Genomic DNA, 16,343 nt, shown 5'->3' with positions numbered 1-16,343 from the left:
ATAACAAGATATATTTTAAGTTAAACTTTATTCTCTCATCATTATTCTGATGATTGATTCGATATATTGTGATAAAATTGTGAGGGTTGTGGTTGGGTGGTAGTGATTAATCCCGTTCAGAAAATTGTGTAATTAGAAAGAAAAAAATAGTAAAAAGATAACAACAAAGAGAGAAGAGTCAGAATGATTGTGGGGTGGCAAGACAACGGGAAAAGGGTACAAATACATATAAATAGACTTATATATATAAAGAAAGGTAAGTGAAATGCTCAGATGAAAAGGGGCGTGGCTTGTGATTATGTAAAGTGAATAGTAAAGAAAATGAGCAAATTTAAAACATTTTTGAAAGCAAATATGGGGTAAGAGAGGTGCATAAAAAAGTACATAAAGAAGAGGCCTAAAACAATGAAAAAAGTTTTTTTTTCAAAAAACCCGTGAAAATAGTGTTTTTTTTCAGTGAAAAATTATAAGTTGTGAGTGTGTGGTGAAACACCGGTTGGACGAGTATCGCAGGGAATAATGAGATGGTGGGAAAATGAAGGAATTGAAGAGAGACAAAAAATGATACAATTAAGAGATTACTGAGCACTTTCGATACTTTCCAGTGTCACCACCGAAATATTATCTCGCTCGTCGTCATAGATTCGCAATTCGTCGTACGGCGCCGCGTTCTGATCCGATTCCAAATCCTTAATCTTCGAATTCAGCTCATGATCGTCTTTCGGTTGTTGTCCCATTCCACGTGGCGGGTAGAGTGGTGGGACTCCGCCCATTCCACCTCCCATTCCGGTGTCGAGTGGCATCACGGGCTTACGGAGACCGGCGATCGAGTACTGAAATAATGAGAAAAAATTATAAGAGAATCGGAGAAAAAATATTGAAATTTTACAAAAACCGATAAAATTTGAAAATTTTCGATTTTTGCCGAGGCTAACTCAAAAAATGTAGTTTGTAGTCATAGCCTCAGCAAAACTGATTTTGACAGTTTTGTCTCAAATGTTCGAATTTGTGCTCATTCTGGATCGAAATATACGAAAAATATTATCTAAAAACCAATAAAACCGGTTGAAAACGCACAAAGTCACAGCCATTTCAAGTTTTGCTGAGGCTAACAGACTACAAACTACGAAAGTGAGTTAGCCTCAGCAAAACTTCACTGAGGTTAATTTTGACCGTTTTGTCTCAAATTTTCTCATTTTTTGCCGATTCTGGATCGATTTTTCGGCATTTTTCTTCGAGTCTATTTATTCCTACCTGATCATTATCCGCTTCGCCACCACCTTCCACTGCATACGGTCTCAAATTGTCTCTATTCATCTCTTCCGGTCGAACAGTCTCAAATGCTCCGGGCGATCGTTTCGTGTAGACAACCATCATGACAACTAACAGTGCGAGAAGGAATAGAGAAACAAGGATCAAGACGATGGCTGGAGAGCTGATACCCAGCTTCGAGACGGCCAGTGTTTCTCCACATCCGACAACTTGTCCATCGTCTCCGAGAATCGCATTGGCTCCGTCATTACACGTACAGAATGGTCCTTTCCAGAAGTCCACACACGCGAATGATCCACCACAGTAGTTGGTTGGCAAGTCGGCACACGTGATTCGTAGATCACAACCGTCTTGAACTCCCGCCATATTCGAGATCGACACTATCGATTCCTCGTTTTCGTCCATTGCTCCGCCACGTTTTAGTGGAAGATTCTGTTTCGACCAACGATACGTTCCGATGCATCCCTGAAACTAGTGAAATGATGAAAAAATGAAAGAATTCGTAGTTTGTAGTCAGGAAAACCAGAAATTCGTGCGCAAAATCGAATTTTTTAGTGATTTACAAGCTAAAAATACTCAAAAACCGCCCGAAATCAATCGAAATGTAGCGAAAACCGAAAAAAAAGAGGAATTTCTGAAAAATTTCGATTTTTGATGAGGCTAACTTAAAAAGTAGTTTGTAGTCTTAGCCTCAGCAAAACCAATTTTGACCGTTTTGTCTCAAAATTTGCCAATTTTGGTCAATTTTTGGTGAATTAACTATGCGAAAAACACTCAAAAACCGCCCAAAATCAATAAAATTTAGCGGAAACCGGAAAAAACCCTGAATTTTGGAAAATTTTCGATTTTTGCTGAGGCTAACTCAAAAAGTGTAGTTTGTAGTCTTAGCCTCAACAAAACTAATTTAGACCGTTTTGCCTTAAATTTTCGCATTTTTTGCTGATTCCGGATCGAAATTTGCCTGTTTTGCCTCTCAATCTCCCTCACCTGGAATCCCTTATTTTGTCCCTGTGTTCCCAAAGTGATCTGATTGACTTGAAGCGAGAACGGCTCTCCCTTATCCAACTGTGTCGAGACAGTGTACGCATTATCGATCGATAGACTGGCACGAGTAGGATTCCGTGTGAATTGCAACCAATAACTCGCATTCTCTTTCAGAAGCACTTCAGACACTCGGAGCTCTTGTCTCGCCCGTTTTCCTCCACTTCCGATATCGAATTTTCCAGCGGCAGTGACTCCGTTCTGTCCAGATTCCAAGTTAGTCGACACATAGCTCTGTTGGGAATCAGTGCCGAAAGAGAGCTCCGCCGGTGCTCCATTAACTTTTCCAGAGATGAACAACAGCTCAATATCAGATACTTGTTCCGGGAATGCGATACGCGGGGAGTACTCAATGAATGCACCTTGTGCGAACTGAATCCACTCCATCTTTCTCTCACATCTAGCTCCACCCCATCCAGGATCACAGACACACTTGGCAACCATCGCTCCGGATCCTTGAACATCCGCAAAACAGTCTCCGTGGACACAATGATTGAGGGAATCAACTGAATTACTGTCACACGTGGCACCCCACAATCGACATCCTTTCTCCGAGTTTTGTTCGAAAGCGGGCGTCGCCAAATCGTATTGATCTCCGTTCACGTACAAATTCCGAACGCATCCGTTGAGTCCAGCACGTGGAATAGTCTGTGGATAGTCCTGACCGGATAGTGGTGCGAGACCTCCAATCTGCACTGGAGTCACTATATTCAGACGTTCGTCGTCATCCGGTGTGTACAATTCGGCTCTACACGAAGAATCGTCGGCGCCAGCACCCAAGAATCGACAGTTGTCAACTACCAGTTCCACTCGTTTTCCCTCTTGATTCACAGAGATATCATGCCACGTTCCGTCGTTTAGAGCAGTCGATGCAACTTCCAGAGAACTTCTCGATTGTCCGTTCATCGACACTTCCAAAGAGATTCTACCGCCGCGGAGTTGGATGAAAATGTAGTCGGAATACTCGATGTGAGTGTCATTTCGTTGAGTTTCGAGCGGTCCGTTGTAGAAGAGAAGAGCGTCGGATTGACTGAAAGAGATTGAATTGAATTGAGGGAAGAAATTCGAAAAATTTGGATAAAAACGGCGAAAATCGGTTTGCTGCGGCTAAGACTACAAACTACATTCTGGAGTTAGCCTCAGTAAACTTCGCTGAGGCTAAAAATTGTGTAGTTTGTAGTCTTAGCCTCAGCAATCCTAATTTGACTGATTTTTTGTGTTTTCTGTCGGATTTTGTCGATTAAAGACCGATAAATACCCTTTTCGTATTGAAAATTGCGATTTTGCACCCAACAATCGAATCCGCACCGAATTCCTAAATATCAGTTTTGCTGAGGCAAAGAACTTTTGTAGTTTGTAGTCTTAGGCTCAGCAAAACCAATTTTGACCGTTTTCAGCCGTTTTTGAACGATTTTCAAAGCTAAAACAACGTTTTCATGCTAAAAATGTAGTTTGTAGTCTGTCTGTTTAAACTCACGTAGTCATGAAGCTGAACGAGATATTCAAGCTAGTACACGCCGGCATTGGCTTATACCACGCGAATCCGTTTCCTCCGAAACTTCTCGTCGTTCCCTGGCACCTTGATCCCTTCAATCCATCATTTCGACACTCGCAGAAGAATCCAGGATTCGTGTTGTGACACACTCCATCGTTATGACACAACGAGTGTTGACACGCGGGCGGTGCTCTCCACACGGGACACGTGCAATCGTCACGTGACGTCGCATTGACTCCGACGATTACTGTAGAGTTGGCGGAGACGACGATTCCATCGTAATCTGCAGAGTTGAGTGTCTGACAACCGGCATCGCATTGAGTGAATTTGCACATGTCGATTCCGACGCCGACGATTTCCACGTTGAGTTTACGTTGCAAATCGGCACGATGGGCGGCGATGAGTCCGTTGAGTTGGGCGGTATCACGATATCCGGAGCCACGGGCGTTGAAACGGACATTGAGAACTGGTACGTCACGTGTTTGGAGAGTGGCGATTCCGACCTGCAATTTGGAATTTTGGAAGAGAAATTTGGACAGAAAAAGAGAAGTTTTGAACTAGAAAGTGTGTTGGACACGCCCATTTTTGAAGTTTCTGTTTTTACAAAGTGAAGTACGCGTTTTTTGGAATTTTGACAATTTTCCTGCTTCTTCGGACCGAAAATACTGATTTTAAGGTTAGAAAAACAAAAAATCGGAAAAAAAAATCCGCAAAAATACAAAATTTTCCATTATTGCTGAGGCTAACTCAAAATGTAGTTTGTAGTCTTAGCCTCAGCAAAACTAATTTTGACCGTTTTGCCTTAAATTTTCGCATTTTTTGCTGGTTTTGGATCGAAAATTGGCTGTTTATCCGAAAAAATACTCAAAAACCGCCCGAAATCAATCAAAATGCAACAAAAACCGAAAATTAGAAACATTTTGTTTTTTGCTGAGGCTAACTCGAAAATGTAGTTTGTAGTCTTAGCCTCAGCAAAACCATTTTTGATCGTTTTGACTCAAATTTTCGCATTTTATGCTGATTTTGGACCGAAATTTGAGTCGAATATCGCCCACTGTTGCATTTTTCTTCACAAATTCGTTCAAAAATCATACCAAATTACATCAAAATGTTCAAAAAGTGGCTATTTTTGACCATTTTTCATACAAAATTTTAAATTCCGCTAAAAAATGGGCGTGGCCTATTCTAATGGTGCGATCAGAGTGGGTAAAAGTGTAAAACGTGCTATATAGAATCTATGAAAAAAGAGTCACAAAAACACAAATAGCACGTCTAATATCCATGGAAATTACCACTCTTCCCAGCCGACTCGCCCAATCAACCTAAACTCTTTGTCTGTCTGTGTGTCTGTCCAGATGTCCACCTACCTGTACTGAAAACACGTCAACCGTCACATCTCCACCCATATAAGCAGCCATTTCCTGTTTGAAGATATCCATGAGAGATTGTCCATTAGAATCCGCACGAATAAAGTCATCGGGTAGTTGGAGTGGTGTCTCTTCAGCTATCAACAACTGGACACTTCCCTGATTGTCGAATGCAATCTGTGGAACGGCACTGACGATTACTGTCACGTGACCGACGGCGTCCTCATCTCTCGCGTTATCATGTACATTAGCTGACATTGTATAGGTGCCTGCAGCCATCTCGGCTGCCATTGTGATATCTCCCTTGTCGGATAATTCGAATCCTGGACGTGAGTCTTTCCATGAGAATGTCTTGTCACCGAGATCCCAATCATCTGCGTCGTCCACGTAGACACGTCCGATTACTGTCTGTTTCAGGCGGCCGAGGTACGAGTTGACGTGGATTGTCATGTGACCATCGTGCATTGTGTTGTCATTCTGAAAGAAATGAGAAAATAATGAGTTTTGCGTCGATTTTTAGGGTGAAACGTTCAAATTTTCAGTTTTTTTAAATAGAAAGCTGAAATTCTGAGAAAAAGTCATTGGTTTTCAGCAAAAGTCGTTTTTTTTTGGAAAAAACGATCAAAATAGGTTTTACTGAGGTTAAGCGACTACAAACTACAAAACAAAGTTAGCCTCAGTAAACTTCGCTGACACTAACTAGCAAATGTAGTTTGTAGTCGCTTAGCCTCAATATAGGCTGCTTTCTCAGTAACATTTCGCTGAGGTTGAGCGACTACAAACTACAAAATGCAGTTAGCCTCAACAAAACTAAATTTCCTTGTTTTTCGTCAATTTTTTCGGTTTGAACCGCTTTTTGGCGATAACGTTTTGGATATTTATCCTCAATTGAACCCCCAATTGACATCGCTTAACCCATTGTGTGCACACATGCATATATTTTTTGTATTGAGAAGGGGCCGCCTATTTGTTTGTCACCTTCAAACATGCGCGGTATGCACCGCGCATCTCTTTTGATGGTTTGTAATGAAATGTGTGACCAATAGTGAAGAGATGAAAGGTGTTCCCCCGCCGACACACTCGTTTTCTCATCTTTCTTCTGATGGCATTTCACACTCATCAAATATCCAATAGAAATCTCTCTCTTCGCTTGTAAATTTGCGAATGGAACGGAAGTTGGCACAAATCCATTTCAGAAGGAAAGAGTGCACATCCCCTAATTGGCTAATAGGACGTTCCTTCCTCCGTTGAGAGACTACATTTGCATAAATCTCATCACATTTACATAAGGAAGAAGAAGACGACGTTCTTGACTTTTTGAACAGGAGATGAGTGAAGTGAAGTGAAGACGAAGGAACAGATGGTTTAGCCTTAGAGACGCTAAGAGCTCAATTAGCATTAAAAAATGCGAAAATATAATCAAATTCGGATTATTTTACAGCCATCGAAAATTTGCAAGAATCTATTGCGAACTCCCTCAAAATTCGATTCTAATGCAAAAAATCTAATTAAAAGTCAAAAAACCTAAGATTTGCATTTTGCTGAGGCTAACTCACAAGTGTAGTTTGTAGTCTTAGCCTCAACAATTCCAACTTTGATTAATTCTCGTTTTTCCGGAATTTTGACAATTTCCCGCTTTTTTCGACTCAAATACCAATTTCAAGGTAAAAAAAAATCGAAAAAACTCGCAAAAATACAAAAATTTCGATTTTGCCGAGACTAACGCAAAAGTGTAGTTTGTAGCCTCTTAGCCTCAACAAAGCCCAAAAATCACTCATTTTAGCTCATTTTTCTCCATTTTCTCGGGATTTTCCCTTAAACTATTTGCACATTCTCCTATACAACAAATTAGCGGCACCCATCAAAAAAAAACCGTTAACCCCCTTCCATGTGTCATCGGATTACGGTCATTCCCCTCTTTCTTTGTGACCCTTGGCGACCACAAAAGGAATAAGAATAAGACGTCATAAGACGCTGCTGTCGTAGAATACAAATTATATGTATCCGACGGCATCGTTAACCTAGAAACTGTCCGTTGACAGGCGGCCCGGAGAAAAACGAAAAACGCGTCAAAGACACGCCAGTTATACATCAAAATTTCACTTTTTCCTTACCAAATCTCCAATAATCACGTGAACCGATGCCTCATTTCGTCTACCAGCACGATCAGCCAATACCAACGGAATCTCCAGAATCTTTCCTGGTACCGGAGCCTCTCGATCGAATTCCTGAAGTGGTGTGATCGTCATTGAGCCATTTCCACCGTCTCCGTTCGGATTGAAGACAACATTCAAATATTGACTATATTTGAAATTCGGAGAGAGTTCCATGGTGAATGGTGGCCCGAATTCACTGAAAATATGGGAAAATTAGCGAAAAATTTGAAGGAAAACGCGCCAAAGGCACGCCAAACATTAAAAGTTCGAAAGAATTGACAAAAAACGGCTTTACTGAGGCTAAACGGATACAAACTACAAAGGGAAGTTAGCCTCAGCGAAAATTACTGAGGCTAAGGAAATTGTGTAGTTTGTAGTCAGTTAGCCTCATTTTCAGTTTTTCGCAGAAAATCTTGTATTTTGACCGTTTTTTAGTAGTGTTTTCACTAAAAACATAATCAAAACGCGCCAAAGACACGCCAGAAATCCAATTTCATCACTTACGCAGTATCCCTATCGGTGGCTCGAATCTCGCAAGTTCCCAACTGATTGACCGGAGTATTTTCGCGGAAAATACATGGCCGCGGGACAGTATATGGCTCGGGTCCGTTGTCGTTGACGTCTTGAAGATAGACTGCGACCATTTGTCTCCCGATGTTGTTGGCTGAAAAAAGGGAATTGATAGGCGTCAAAGGTGCGCCAGACATCATGAATTTTCAGCGATTTTTGGTCATTTTTTGGTCAAAAATGTCCATTTTAGGCAATTTTTGATCAATTATAGTTAAAAAGTACTCACAATTATCATAAGCCTCAATTATCAAGTTATAAACGGCAATATCCTCGCGATCCAGTGAGTGAGCAACACGCAGAGTTCCATCCTGATCGATAGTGAACTGACGTTTCGGGTCGGATTGACGATTGATGCGGAATCTGAAAAAATTGGGATTTTTGAAAATTTTTTACTGAAATAAATGAAAAAAGTTCGAAAAAACTGACGAAAATCAACTTTTTTTACTGAGGCTAAGCGGATACAAACTACAAAGTGAAGTTAGCCTCAGTGAAAATTACTGAGGCTAAGGAAATTGTGTAGTTTGTTGTCAGTTAGCCTCAGTAAACGGAAATTTCGCCGTTTCAGTGAATTTTTCAGGAGTTTTCAGTTTTTTCGGTGTTTATAAAGATTTTTTGCTGAACATCTTGCATTTTTACCGTTTTAACAGACAAGTGTTTGCTGAGGCTAAATGGTTTTGTAGTTTGTAACCAGTTAGCCTCAGCAAACTTGAATTTTACTGTTTTTGGGTGAGTTTTCTCCCAAAATCCCTCATTTTTTCCCTATAACTCTTTTTCTTCATATTCTCTCCCCAATGACTCCAGGTGTGTTGTCTCCTTCTCTCAAGTGTCGTCTTTCCTATAGCCTCATTGGCCACACCGGTCAAGCGAGGTGTTGTGTGGAGGTGCTTCCATGATTGGATGTCTCTCCCCTTCAACACGATATCATTTTACATGTGTATGCAGTCCCCCCGTCGTCAAATGAATTCAAAAGGTTGGAGTGCCGTGTCTGTGTACACTTGCGTAATTACTCGCGGTGGTGCCAAGCCTCATTAACCATGCAATAACTTCTTGGGCTTGCTACTTTCATTTTGGAAGAGTACTCCCAATACTATTACTAGTAGTAGTAGTTGGAAGATGTGTTCACAAGACATTACACTTGTTTCCGTTATAAGGATGTGCCTCTCCTCAGTGTATCCACCTAATTACATAGCCCTTATGTCCGTGTATGACATCTGGTCACTTTTCTCCCTATTTTCCAATTTTACGGACACTGTGTTATGAGTGGTGTGTAGTTAATCCGACTTTCCTGATGAAATCGAATTGGAGGAGAAATTCAAAAATTGGGGGGGGGGGGGGGGTGTTCATGATTCAAAATGCAAACAGTCCGGGGAGGCTATTATTATCACTCTAATCTATGGCTCACGTCGTTCTACAAATAATGAAAACGAATGGAGATTATTATCATCGGACAGACACCGAGAGATAGGAGAGAAGAATTAGGAATGCATGTTCCGTCCGCAAAACCGATTAGTGGAGACAAGCCACGTGGCATAGCAAAACTTCAGACTTTTTCAGATTGCCACGTGGAATCGACCGTGGAAGATCTGTTAGTTACTTAGCAAAATATTTTTGCCGAAATCAATCGAAATGTAACAAAAACCCAAAAATTTGTGAAATTTCGATTTTTGCTGAGGCTAAATCAAAAATGTAGTTTGTAGTCTAGGCCTCAGCAAAACCGATTTTGACCGTTTTCTTTCCAATTTTCGCATTTTTTGCTGATTCTGGACCGAATTTTGACTTTTTTACCGAATTCCGCCCGAAATCAATCAAAATGTAACAAAAATCCGAAAAAATCAGAAATTTTTGATTTTTGCTGAGGCTAACTCAAAAATGTAGTTTGTAGTCTTAGCCTCAGCAAACCCTTTTTTGACCGTTTTCTCTTGAATGTTCGTATTTTTTGCTGATTCTGGATCGAAATTTCACAGTTCAGATTGCCACGTGGAATCGACCGTACTCTCCCAATTTCAAATTTGAAAATCCCCATGACGTCAGCTTACACTCCCCCGAGAACCTCTGACTCATCATATTCAAATTTCTCTCAAGTTTCTTCCATTTATTTATAAGAAACATTTCAATTTCCGATGAGGCGAGAAACAAAAAGAAACAATAAGTCAGAGAGTGACCACAGCAATCGTGAAGTTCTCTTCTCTCTATATATAAATGCTCGCACCCCTTCATGTAAACAATTGGGGGGACGAGGAGAGATGAATGAGGCCGTACACAGATTCCGAGGAACACACATACCAACAAGGAGGGGAGGCAAAAGAAACAGAAACATTTCCGTCTTTTCACTCGGCCAACTTTACACCGAGGAGATGAAGGGAGAAAACACACTACTAGATAATCCACTTGTGAATATAACGACGACGGGCGGCACCAAGTACTTCCTGACTTTTGGCAGGGCCTTGTGTAAAGGTATGCATTCGATTTGATCTACAGGAAGAAGAGGAATCTCGAAGTTTGAGAGCAAATACGCTCTACTGAACCCTAGCCACCTGGAATCCCAAATCCCACCAAAATATTTCGTACTAGTCGTCACCAAATGTGAAGGCCACAATTATCTCATCTCAATCCTGACAGAAACCTGCCAAAACCTTTCAAATCGTGTGTGGTGGCATATGTGGGAAACAACATTGTGTTCGAGTCCAACCACTAATTATCCTTATCCGCATTGCTCAGAGCACGAACGTGAATAGACCCGCTAATCAACTTGTCATCTCATTTTCATTCCAATAGAAGAGGTGTCCAAGGCCATCTGAATCCCTCCTGCTGTGAGCTTATGGGGGCTCTCGAGTGGGTTCAAAAACGTCTCTCTATATTACACTTTGCGCGCTATCGGGGGGTCACTCAAATGTGACAAAAACTGTGCAAATAAGTGAAGGATGATAATCATGTCTCGGGTCACTGACTCAAAAGAGTTGGAGCATAGGTGTCTGGTATAGAGGAGGCCTAAACTACCAGAATCCCTCCAAGACGGTGTTACACAATTTCCTCTTCAATGGTGGCGTAAGCGACCATCGAAGGGGGAATTGAGAAAAAAAACGAAATGCATTCCGTTATTCATTCCAAGGCCACCCCAACAACTACAAATACATCTCTTTCTCCCTCCGGAAGGCCAAACAAAACCCCTCTCTTTCTACACCAAAACCCACCCAAATGTAGGTAAAAGGTAAGGGAAAAAGGAGGAAAAGAGAACGAGGTCACCACTCCACCATTACCCCCCCGAGGAGACAGCCATCTTCCCCCTTTTCGTCTTGTGTGCGCGAAAACTGTCATATATAGTGGTGGTGGATAAATGCAGAAAGTGGTAGAGAGAGAGAGTCGATAAAAGTCGACTTTTTTGACAAAAATCTAAAATGACAGCACAGTCATCATCGATGTCCCCGAGGTTTCCTAGTTTCCTACCATCCACTTCGAATCGCGAATTCATAATTTTCGGCAGAATTCCGACGGATGATCACTATCTCACTCTGATGAATCATCGCGTGAATGTTGTTGTGGAAGAAGATGGAAGAAGTGAAAGTAGAGTGAATAACGGAAGAATTGAGATTCATGTAGAGAAGTTGAAATCGCGTGGAAGACGTGGAAATCGCGACGTGGAATTCAAAAAAAGCGGAGCCACGTGGAACTTCAGAATTTAAAGTTTTCGCGTGTAAATTATGACGTGGAATTCGAAAAACGCATTTTTCACGTCGAAAATGGAAAGTTGTGACGTGAAATTACGAATTTGAGTTATATCACACATTTAACAAAAAAAAAAACGAAAAATTCGGAGAAAAACTCTTTAAAATCGTGGAAAAACACTTTTTGACCCAATATTTCACGATTTTTCATTGAAACTGCTAAGGCCAAGCGACTACACACTACAGGAGAGCGTTAGCCTCAGCGAAAAAACCAAAATTAACTGAAAAATTCTAATTTTTCCACTATTTTTCGATGAAACTAATCGTTTTTACCACCAAAATGACCCCCAAACTCTCTTTTTTCTACCAAAACGCATTTTGAAAAAAAACTTACGAGAAGTTATACATCGGATTACTCGGATCGTGAGCCTTAAAAGTCTCCAAAACCGTTCCGATCGGTGTATCCTCACTGATATTCTTCATAACAAAAACGTGTATATCGCGTGCCCGGACACCACCAACCAGCGACGAGAACCGAGATTTCGCCACTGATGGTTCAAGTCCAAATGGTAGCGACAAATCGGTGAACGCCTCGGCGGCGTGTATCACAAATAAGCTCGCCATGAAAAGTGTCACCCAGAGCCCCGGAAAGTAACCCCTACCTTGCCGTGTCGCCGGCATCCTTGTCACTCGTTGTGTATCGTCCGATGATTGTGCCACGTGGCACGTCTTCTCTGATACGGTGCTCGGTGGCTCCGTGAATGTGTGGTGCGTGGTCGTTGCGATCGACGAGTGCCACGTGCACCGCCGCTTCTGCATCGTGTCGTCCGTCGGAGACGCGGATTCGAAGTGGGAAACCGTCGCGTTGAGCGGAATCCTCGTAGTCCAGTGGCTAGAAATTTTGGGGTTGGGGAAGAGGGGCTCTCTATAAGGGTTAGGTGACACTAGGCTTTTTGAGATTTTTCGGGTTTTAAGGCACTTCTTGGGCGATGTTGTTGCTTTGATGGTGTTGTTGAGTGCGGCTAGGCCGACTTTTGCGTTAGACGCACTTTCTACTGAAAAAGAAACAAATGAATTTAAGAGGAAATAGAGAAAAGAGAGAGATTTTGTTGCAAAAACATTTCAAAATCAAAGGAAATTTGCATAGAAAGGGAAACGTGTGAAAGCGGATATAAGCGGAATTGAAGGGAGGAAAGGGCGCGGATTACGAAATGAAAACAGTTTTTTGTTGCCAAAAAGAAAGAAAAAATCGAGAGGAAACAGTTGTTGCTGAAGTTAAGTGACAGTAAAAGAAGCGAAAGGACGATTTTGTTGAGGCTAAGCCTACAAACTACAAAGTTGAGTTAGCCTCAGCAAAAAACGCAAAATTTACGCTTTTCATGAAAATTTGAAAATGTTTAAAAACAAGCAAAAAAGAGGGAAAATGCAATTTGCTGAGGCTAACGGCTACAAACTACAAAGAAAGTTAGCCTCAACAAAAAAAAATTAATATGCGAATTTTACCTTTTTTTTCACTGTTCTCAACAGATTTTCGATTTTTTATCACTCGAAAATCGTTATTACACACTAGAAGTTACAGAAAAATCACAAAAAATTCAAAAAATCGAGCAAAAACTACCAAAATTACGCTTTGTTGAGGATAACTGACTACAAACTAGAAGATGATTAGTCTCAGCAAAAAGAGAAAAGTTTTACTGAGGCTAAGAAGATATACAAACTACAAAACAAGTTAGCCTCAGCAAAAAACGAAAAATTCGAATTTTCAACGGAAAAAAAAAAGATATTTATGGAGTAGAAAAAAAATACAAAAATGTAGGTCAAACCTAAGATCAAAAAATCTTACAAAAAACATTTTGTGCCCATAAAAGCTAGTAGTAGCTATGTGTAAGTGTGTGCGAAAAAAAGTTTCTTCTCTATAAGAGATTTGGGATGAATGAAGGGAAAAAAAGGGGAAAAGTAGGGGGAGGAAGAGTATAAACGTGAAAGCAATGTCTTCTTCTTCTTCCGAAGAATACTAGAGAGAGAGAAGATACACAGAGAGGAGCGATGCGCGATGCAGGAGGCAAGGACCTAGAGAAAGGTCGAATCAAGAGAGACGACAGACAGTGAGAGACGCAGAGAGAGTGTCCGAGTGTGAAGAGACGGCGAGACATAGGCCACGCCCCCACCCATCGCTTCAAGGTAAGAAATAGGAGAACACACAACCGAGTGGACCTTGGCGGGAGGTGGTATGGAATGACTGTAGAGAGATGTGAATGAAGAGAGAGAGGGGGACGAGAGAGACGCAGAGAAAATGCACAGGTAGGTCTCTCCGGAGAGCCTCTAGACGCAGAATAAATGGAGGTAATCGCTAATCGGTTTGGAGGCCGTTTTTTGCGCGCGCGCGCAACGCTTTGGCGTCGGATAGAGGGAGAGGGGGACATTATTGAGATGGATTGGGGCTCGGAGATGTCAAACCAGTCAGTTGGGTGTGGTTTTTGCAAGAGAGAGAGAAATCCGACAACGCTGGGATTTTTTGTGAAAAAAATTCAGAATTCAAAACTTTTCTTTAAAAATTGAGATGGAAAACTCGAAAGCCACGTGGAAAATTAAGAATATGAGTTTTGTTGAGGCTAAGTGACTACAAACTACAAAACTGAGTTAGCCTCAATAAAAACTGTAAATATCTGATTTTTGAGCAAAATCAGGATTTTTACGAATTTTTGGCAAATTTTTCCTCACAAAATACATTTTAACCTCGAAAATTCATCAAATTTACGCAAAAATTAGAAAATTACGAGATTTATAACCCCTGAGAGCTGTTTGAAAACTTTGCTGAGGCTAACTGACTACAAACTACAAAACTGAGTTAGCCTCAACAAAAACTGGAAAATATGAATTTTCAGCATTTTCCAAGATTTTTATGTGCTTTGAATAGAAAAAAAGCGTAAAATTCAGCAGAATTCCAAAAAATGCAGAAAAAGCGATAGAATTTTCGAATTTATACGGAAGAATCGGGAAATTCGCAGGAAATCTGCAAAATTATACAATCGTAGGTCAAAAGTAGTAGGTCAAAACCGCTAAAGCGAGTGAGTAAAGTGGGTGTGAAAGTTTCGTAAAGAAGAAGTTTCGAGCGTGAGAAAATTAGCCGTCGGGGGAGCAACGAATTCTTAGAATTCCCCGGCCGCGGGTGGGGACCACCCATTTACGTTTCTCTCAATTTATTTTCTTCATTTTCTCACTTCTTTTACTCCGGAAGAAGACGACGTTTTGCATATAAACGTCTCCTGAATCCTAAACGGGGCATCATAGGAAAAAAGAAGGACAAAAGACAGCTGTAATGCTTCTAGGCTTCTGACGACAATGATGGGTAAAAGTATAGAAGAGAGAGGCGGCGCGGAATAGAAAAAAACGAGGAATGGAGAGAAAGAGTGAATCTTGTTAGGAGACGTCGTTGTTGTCGGATGAGAGAGAAAGGAGTAAAGGGACCTCCGGAATAGTAGACAAAAGGGATAAAAACTAACTGGGAGTGAGCATTCTACAAAAAAATCGGGAAAAAATCCGAAAAATTGAGAAAAATCGGCTAAAACTCAGTTTGCTGAGGCTAACTGACTACAAACTACAAAACTCGCTTAGCCTCAGTAAAACATAACTATTTATGTAATTTTTCTTGATTTTTTCAAGAAATTTACGACTTTCACTTTGATTTATGCTGCTCAAATAGCATCAAAAATCAAAATTTGAAAAATAATGTTTTACTGAGGCTAAGCCGAAGTTAGCCTCAGCCAAGTTTTTTGAGGCTAAGTAACTACAAACTACAAAACTCGCTAAGCCTCAGTAAAACCGGAAACTTTTTTAAATCAAGAAATGGTAAATCCCTGGATTTTTTCAAAAGTTACGATGATTTGCAAGTTTTTGGGACAATTTGAGCCTTTGAATGCTATTGTACTGAGGTTAACTGTCTACTACAAACTACAAAATGAAGCTAGCCTCAGCAAAAATCGTTTTTCAGGCTTTGAACAGGAAATGTTGAGTTTTTGTGGTGAAATTTGCCTCAAAACCACTCAATTTTGTCGGAAAATGACCTATAAAAGCTACAAAGTTAGCCTCGGGTCATCGCTTTCCGCTTGAGCTAGCACAAGGCTGCTCTCGCTATTCGAAGACAAAAAATGACCACGGAGGGAGGGGGAAACACTAAAAAATGTCTCCCTCTCATCACTATCTTCTCTATTGAGTTCGTCGGCCGCGCGGAGGAGCTCTTCCGTCCTGCTCATCTCTCAATCCACTTGAGGCATTCTTCCCGTGTGTCCACTTGATAATATAGTAGAGTAACTAGCCTCTCTTGCTCTCGTTTAGCTATGCGTTGAGCTGACCGCCCCGCCGACAAAAGACACAAAAAAAGTGTCGAGGAGGTGCTTAGAGAGGTTAAGCAGCTCCCTCGTGTTCGAAAAAGTAGGTCCCTTTGGTAGTAATAAAATAAAGAGTACTCGCGCGGCACCTACTTTTAGTAACACGGGCGGTGCCTAAAAAGGGAGAGAGAGATGGGCGGTTAGATTTTGAAATTTTATAAAAAGGGCGCGTGAAATGAGTTTTTTATTTTATTGGAAAGAAGGTTTATGGCTTTGGGAAAGTTTGAGAGCCGCAAAAGGGAGAGAAAAGAATAATGAATGGGAATGGATGCATTAAAAATGGGTGATGAGATTGAGCAGACTAAATTAGATTCGAAAAAAACCGCGAAAATATGAAAAAATCTATTAAAAAGTTTAATTTTGGTTTTGCTGAGGCTAACTGACTACAAACT

General features: G+C 41.0%; 2 protein-coding genes across 2 annotated transcripts; both read right to left on the bottom strand.

Moving 5' to 3' along the window:
* Nucleotides 1–578: 578 nt before the first annotated feature.
* GCK72_003492 (uncharacterized protein) lies at nucleotides 579–12,187 on the bottom strand (the record flags this gene model as incomplete). Its single annotated transcript, XM_053724087.1, has 9 exons — nucleotides 579–833; nucleotides 1,255–1,737; nucleotides 2,260–3,343; nucleotides 3,791–4,311; nucleotides 5,176–5,652; nucleotides 7,290–7,527; nucleotides 7,836–7,995; nucleotides 8,128–8,261; nucleotides 11,958–12,187. 9 exons carry the CDS (start codon nucleotides 12,185–12,187, stop codon nucleotides 579–581), a joined length of 3,582 nt encoding a protein of 1,193 aa, XP_053592732.1.
* A 34-nt stretch (nucleotides 12,188–12,221) lies between these two features.
* On the bottom strand, nucleotides 12,222–12,944 carry GCK72_003491 (uncharacterized protein; the record flags this gene model as incomplete). Its single annotated transcript, XM_053724086.1, has 2 exons — nucleotides 12,222–12,455; nucleotides 12,936–12,944. The coding sequence occupies 2 exons, from the start codon at nucleotides 12,942–12,944 to the stop codon at nucleotides 12,222–12,224; spliced, it is 243 nt and encodes an 80-aa protein (XP_053592731.1).
* Between the last annotated feature and the right edge of the window lie 3,399 nt (nucleotides 12,945–16,343).

This window comes from Caenorhabditis remanei, chromosome I (genome assembly GCF_010183535.1).
Source record: "Caenorhabditis remanei strain PX506 chromosome I, whole genome shotgun sequence".
NCBI lineage: Eukaryota > Metazoa > Nematoda > Chromadorea > Rhabditida > Rhabditidae > Caenorhabditis > Caenorhabditis remanei.
Note: the sequence above shows the minus strand (reverse complement) of the source record. Positions and strands in the feature narration are given on the sequence as shown.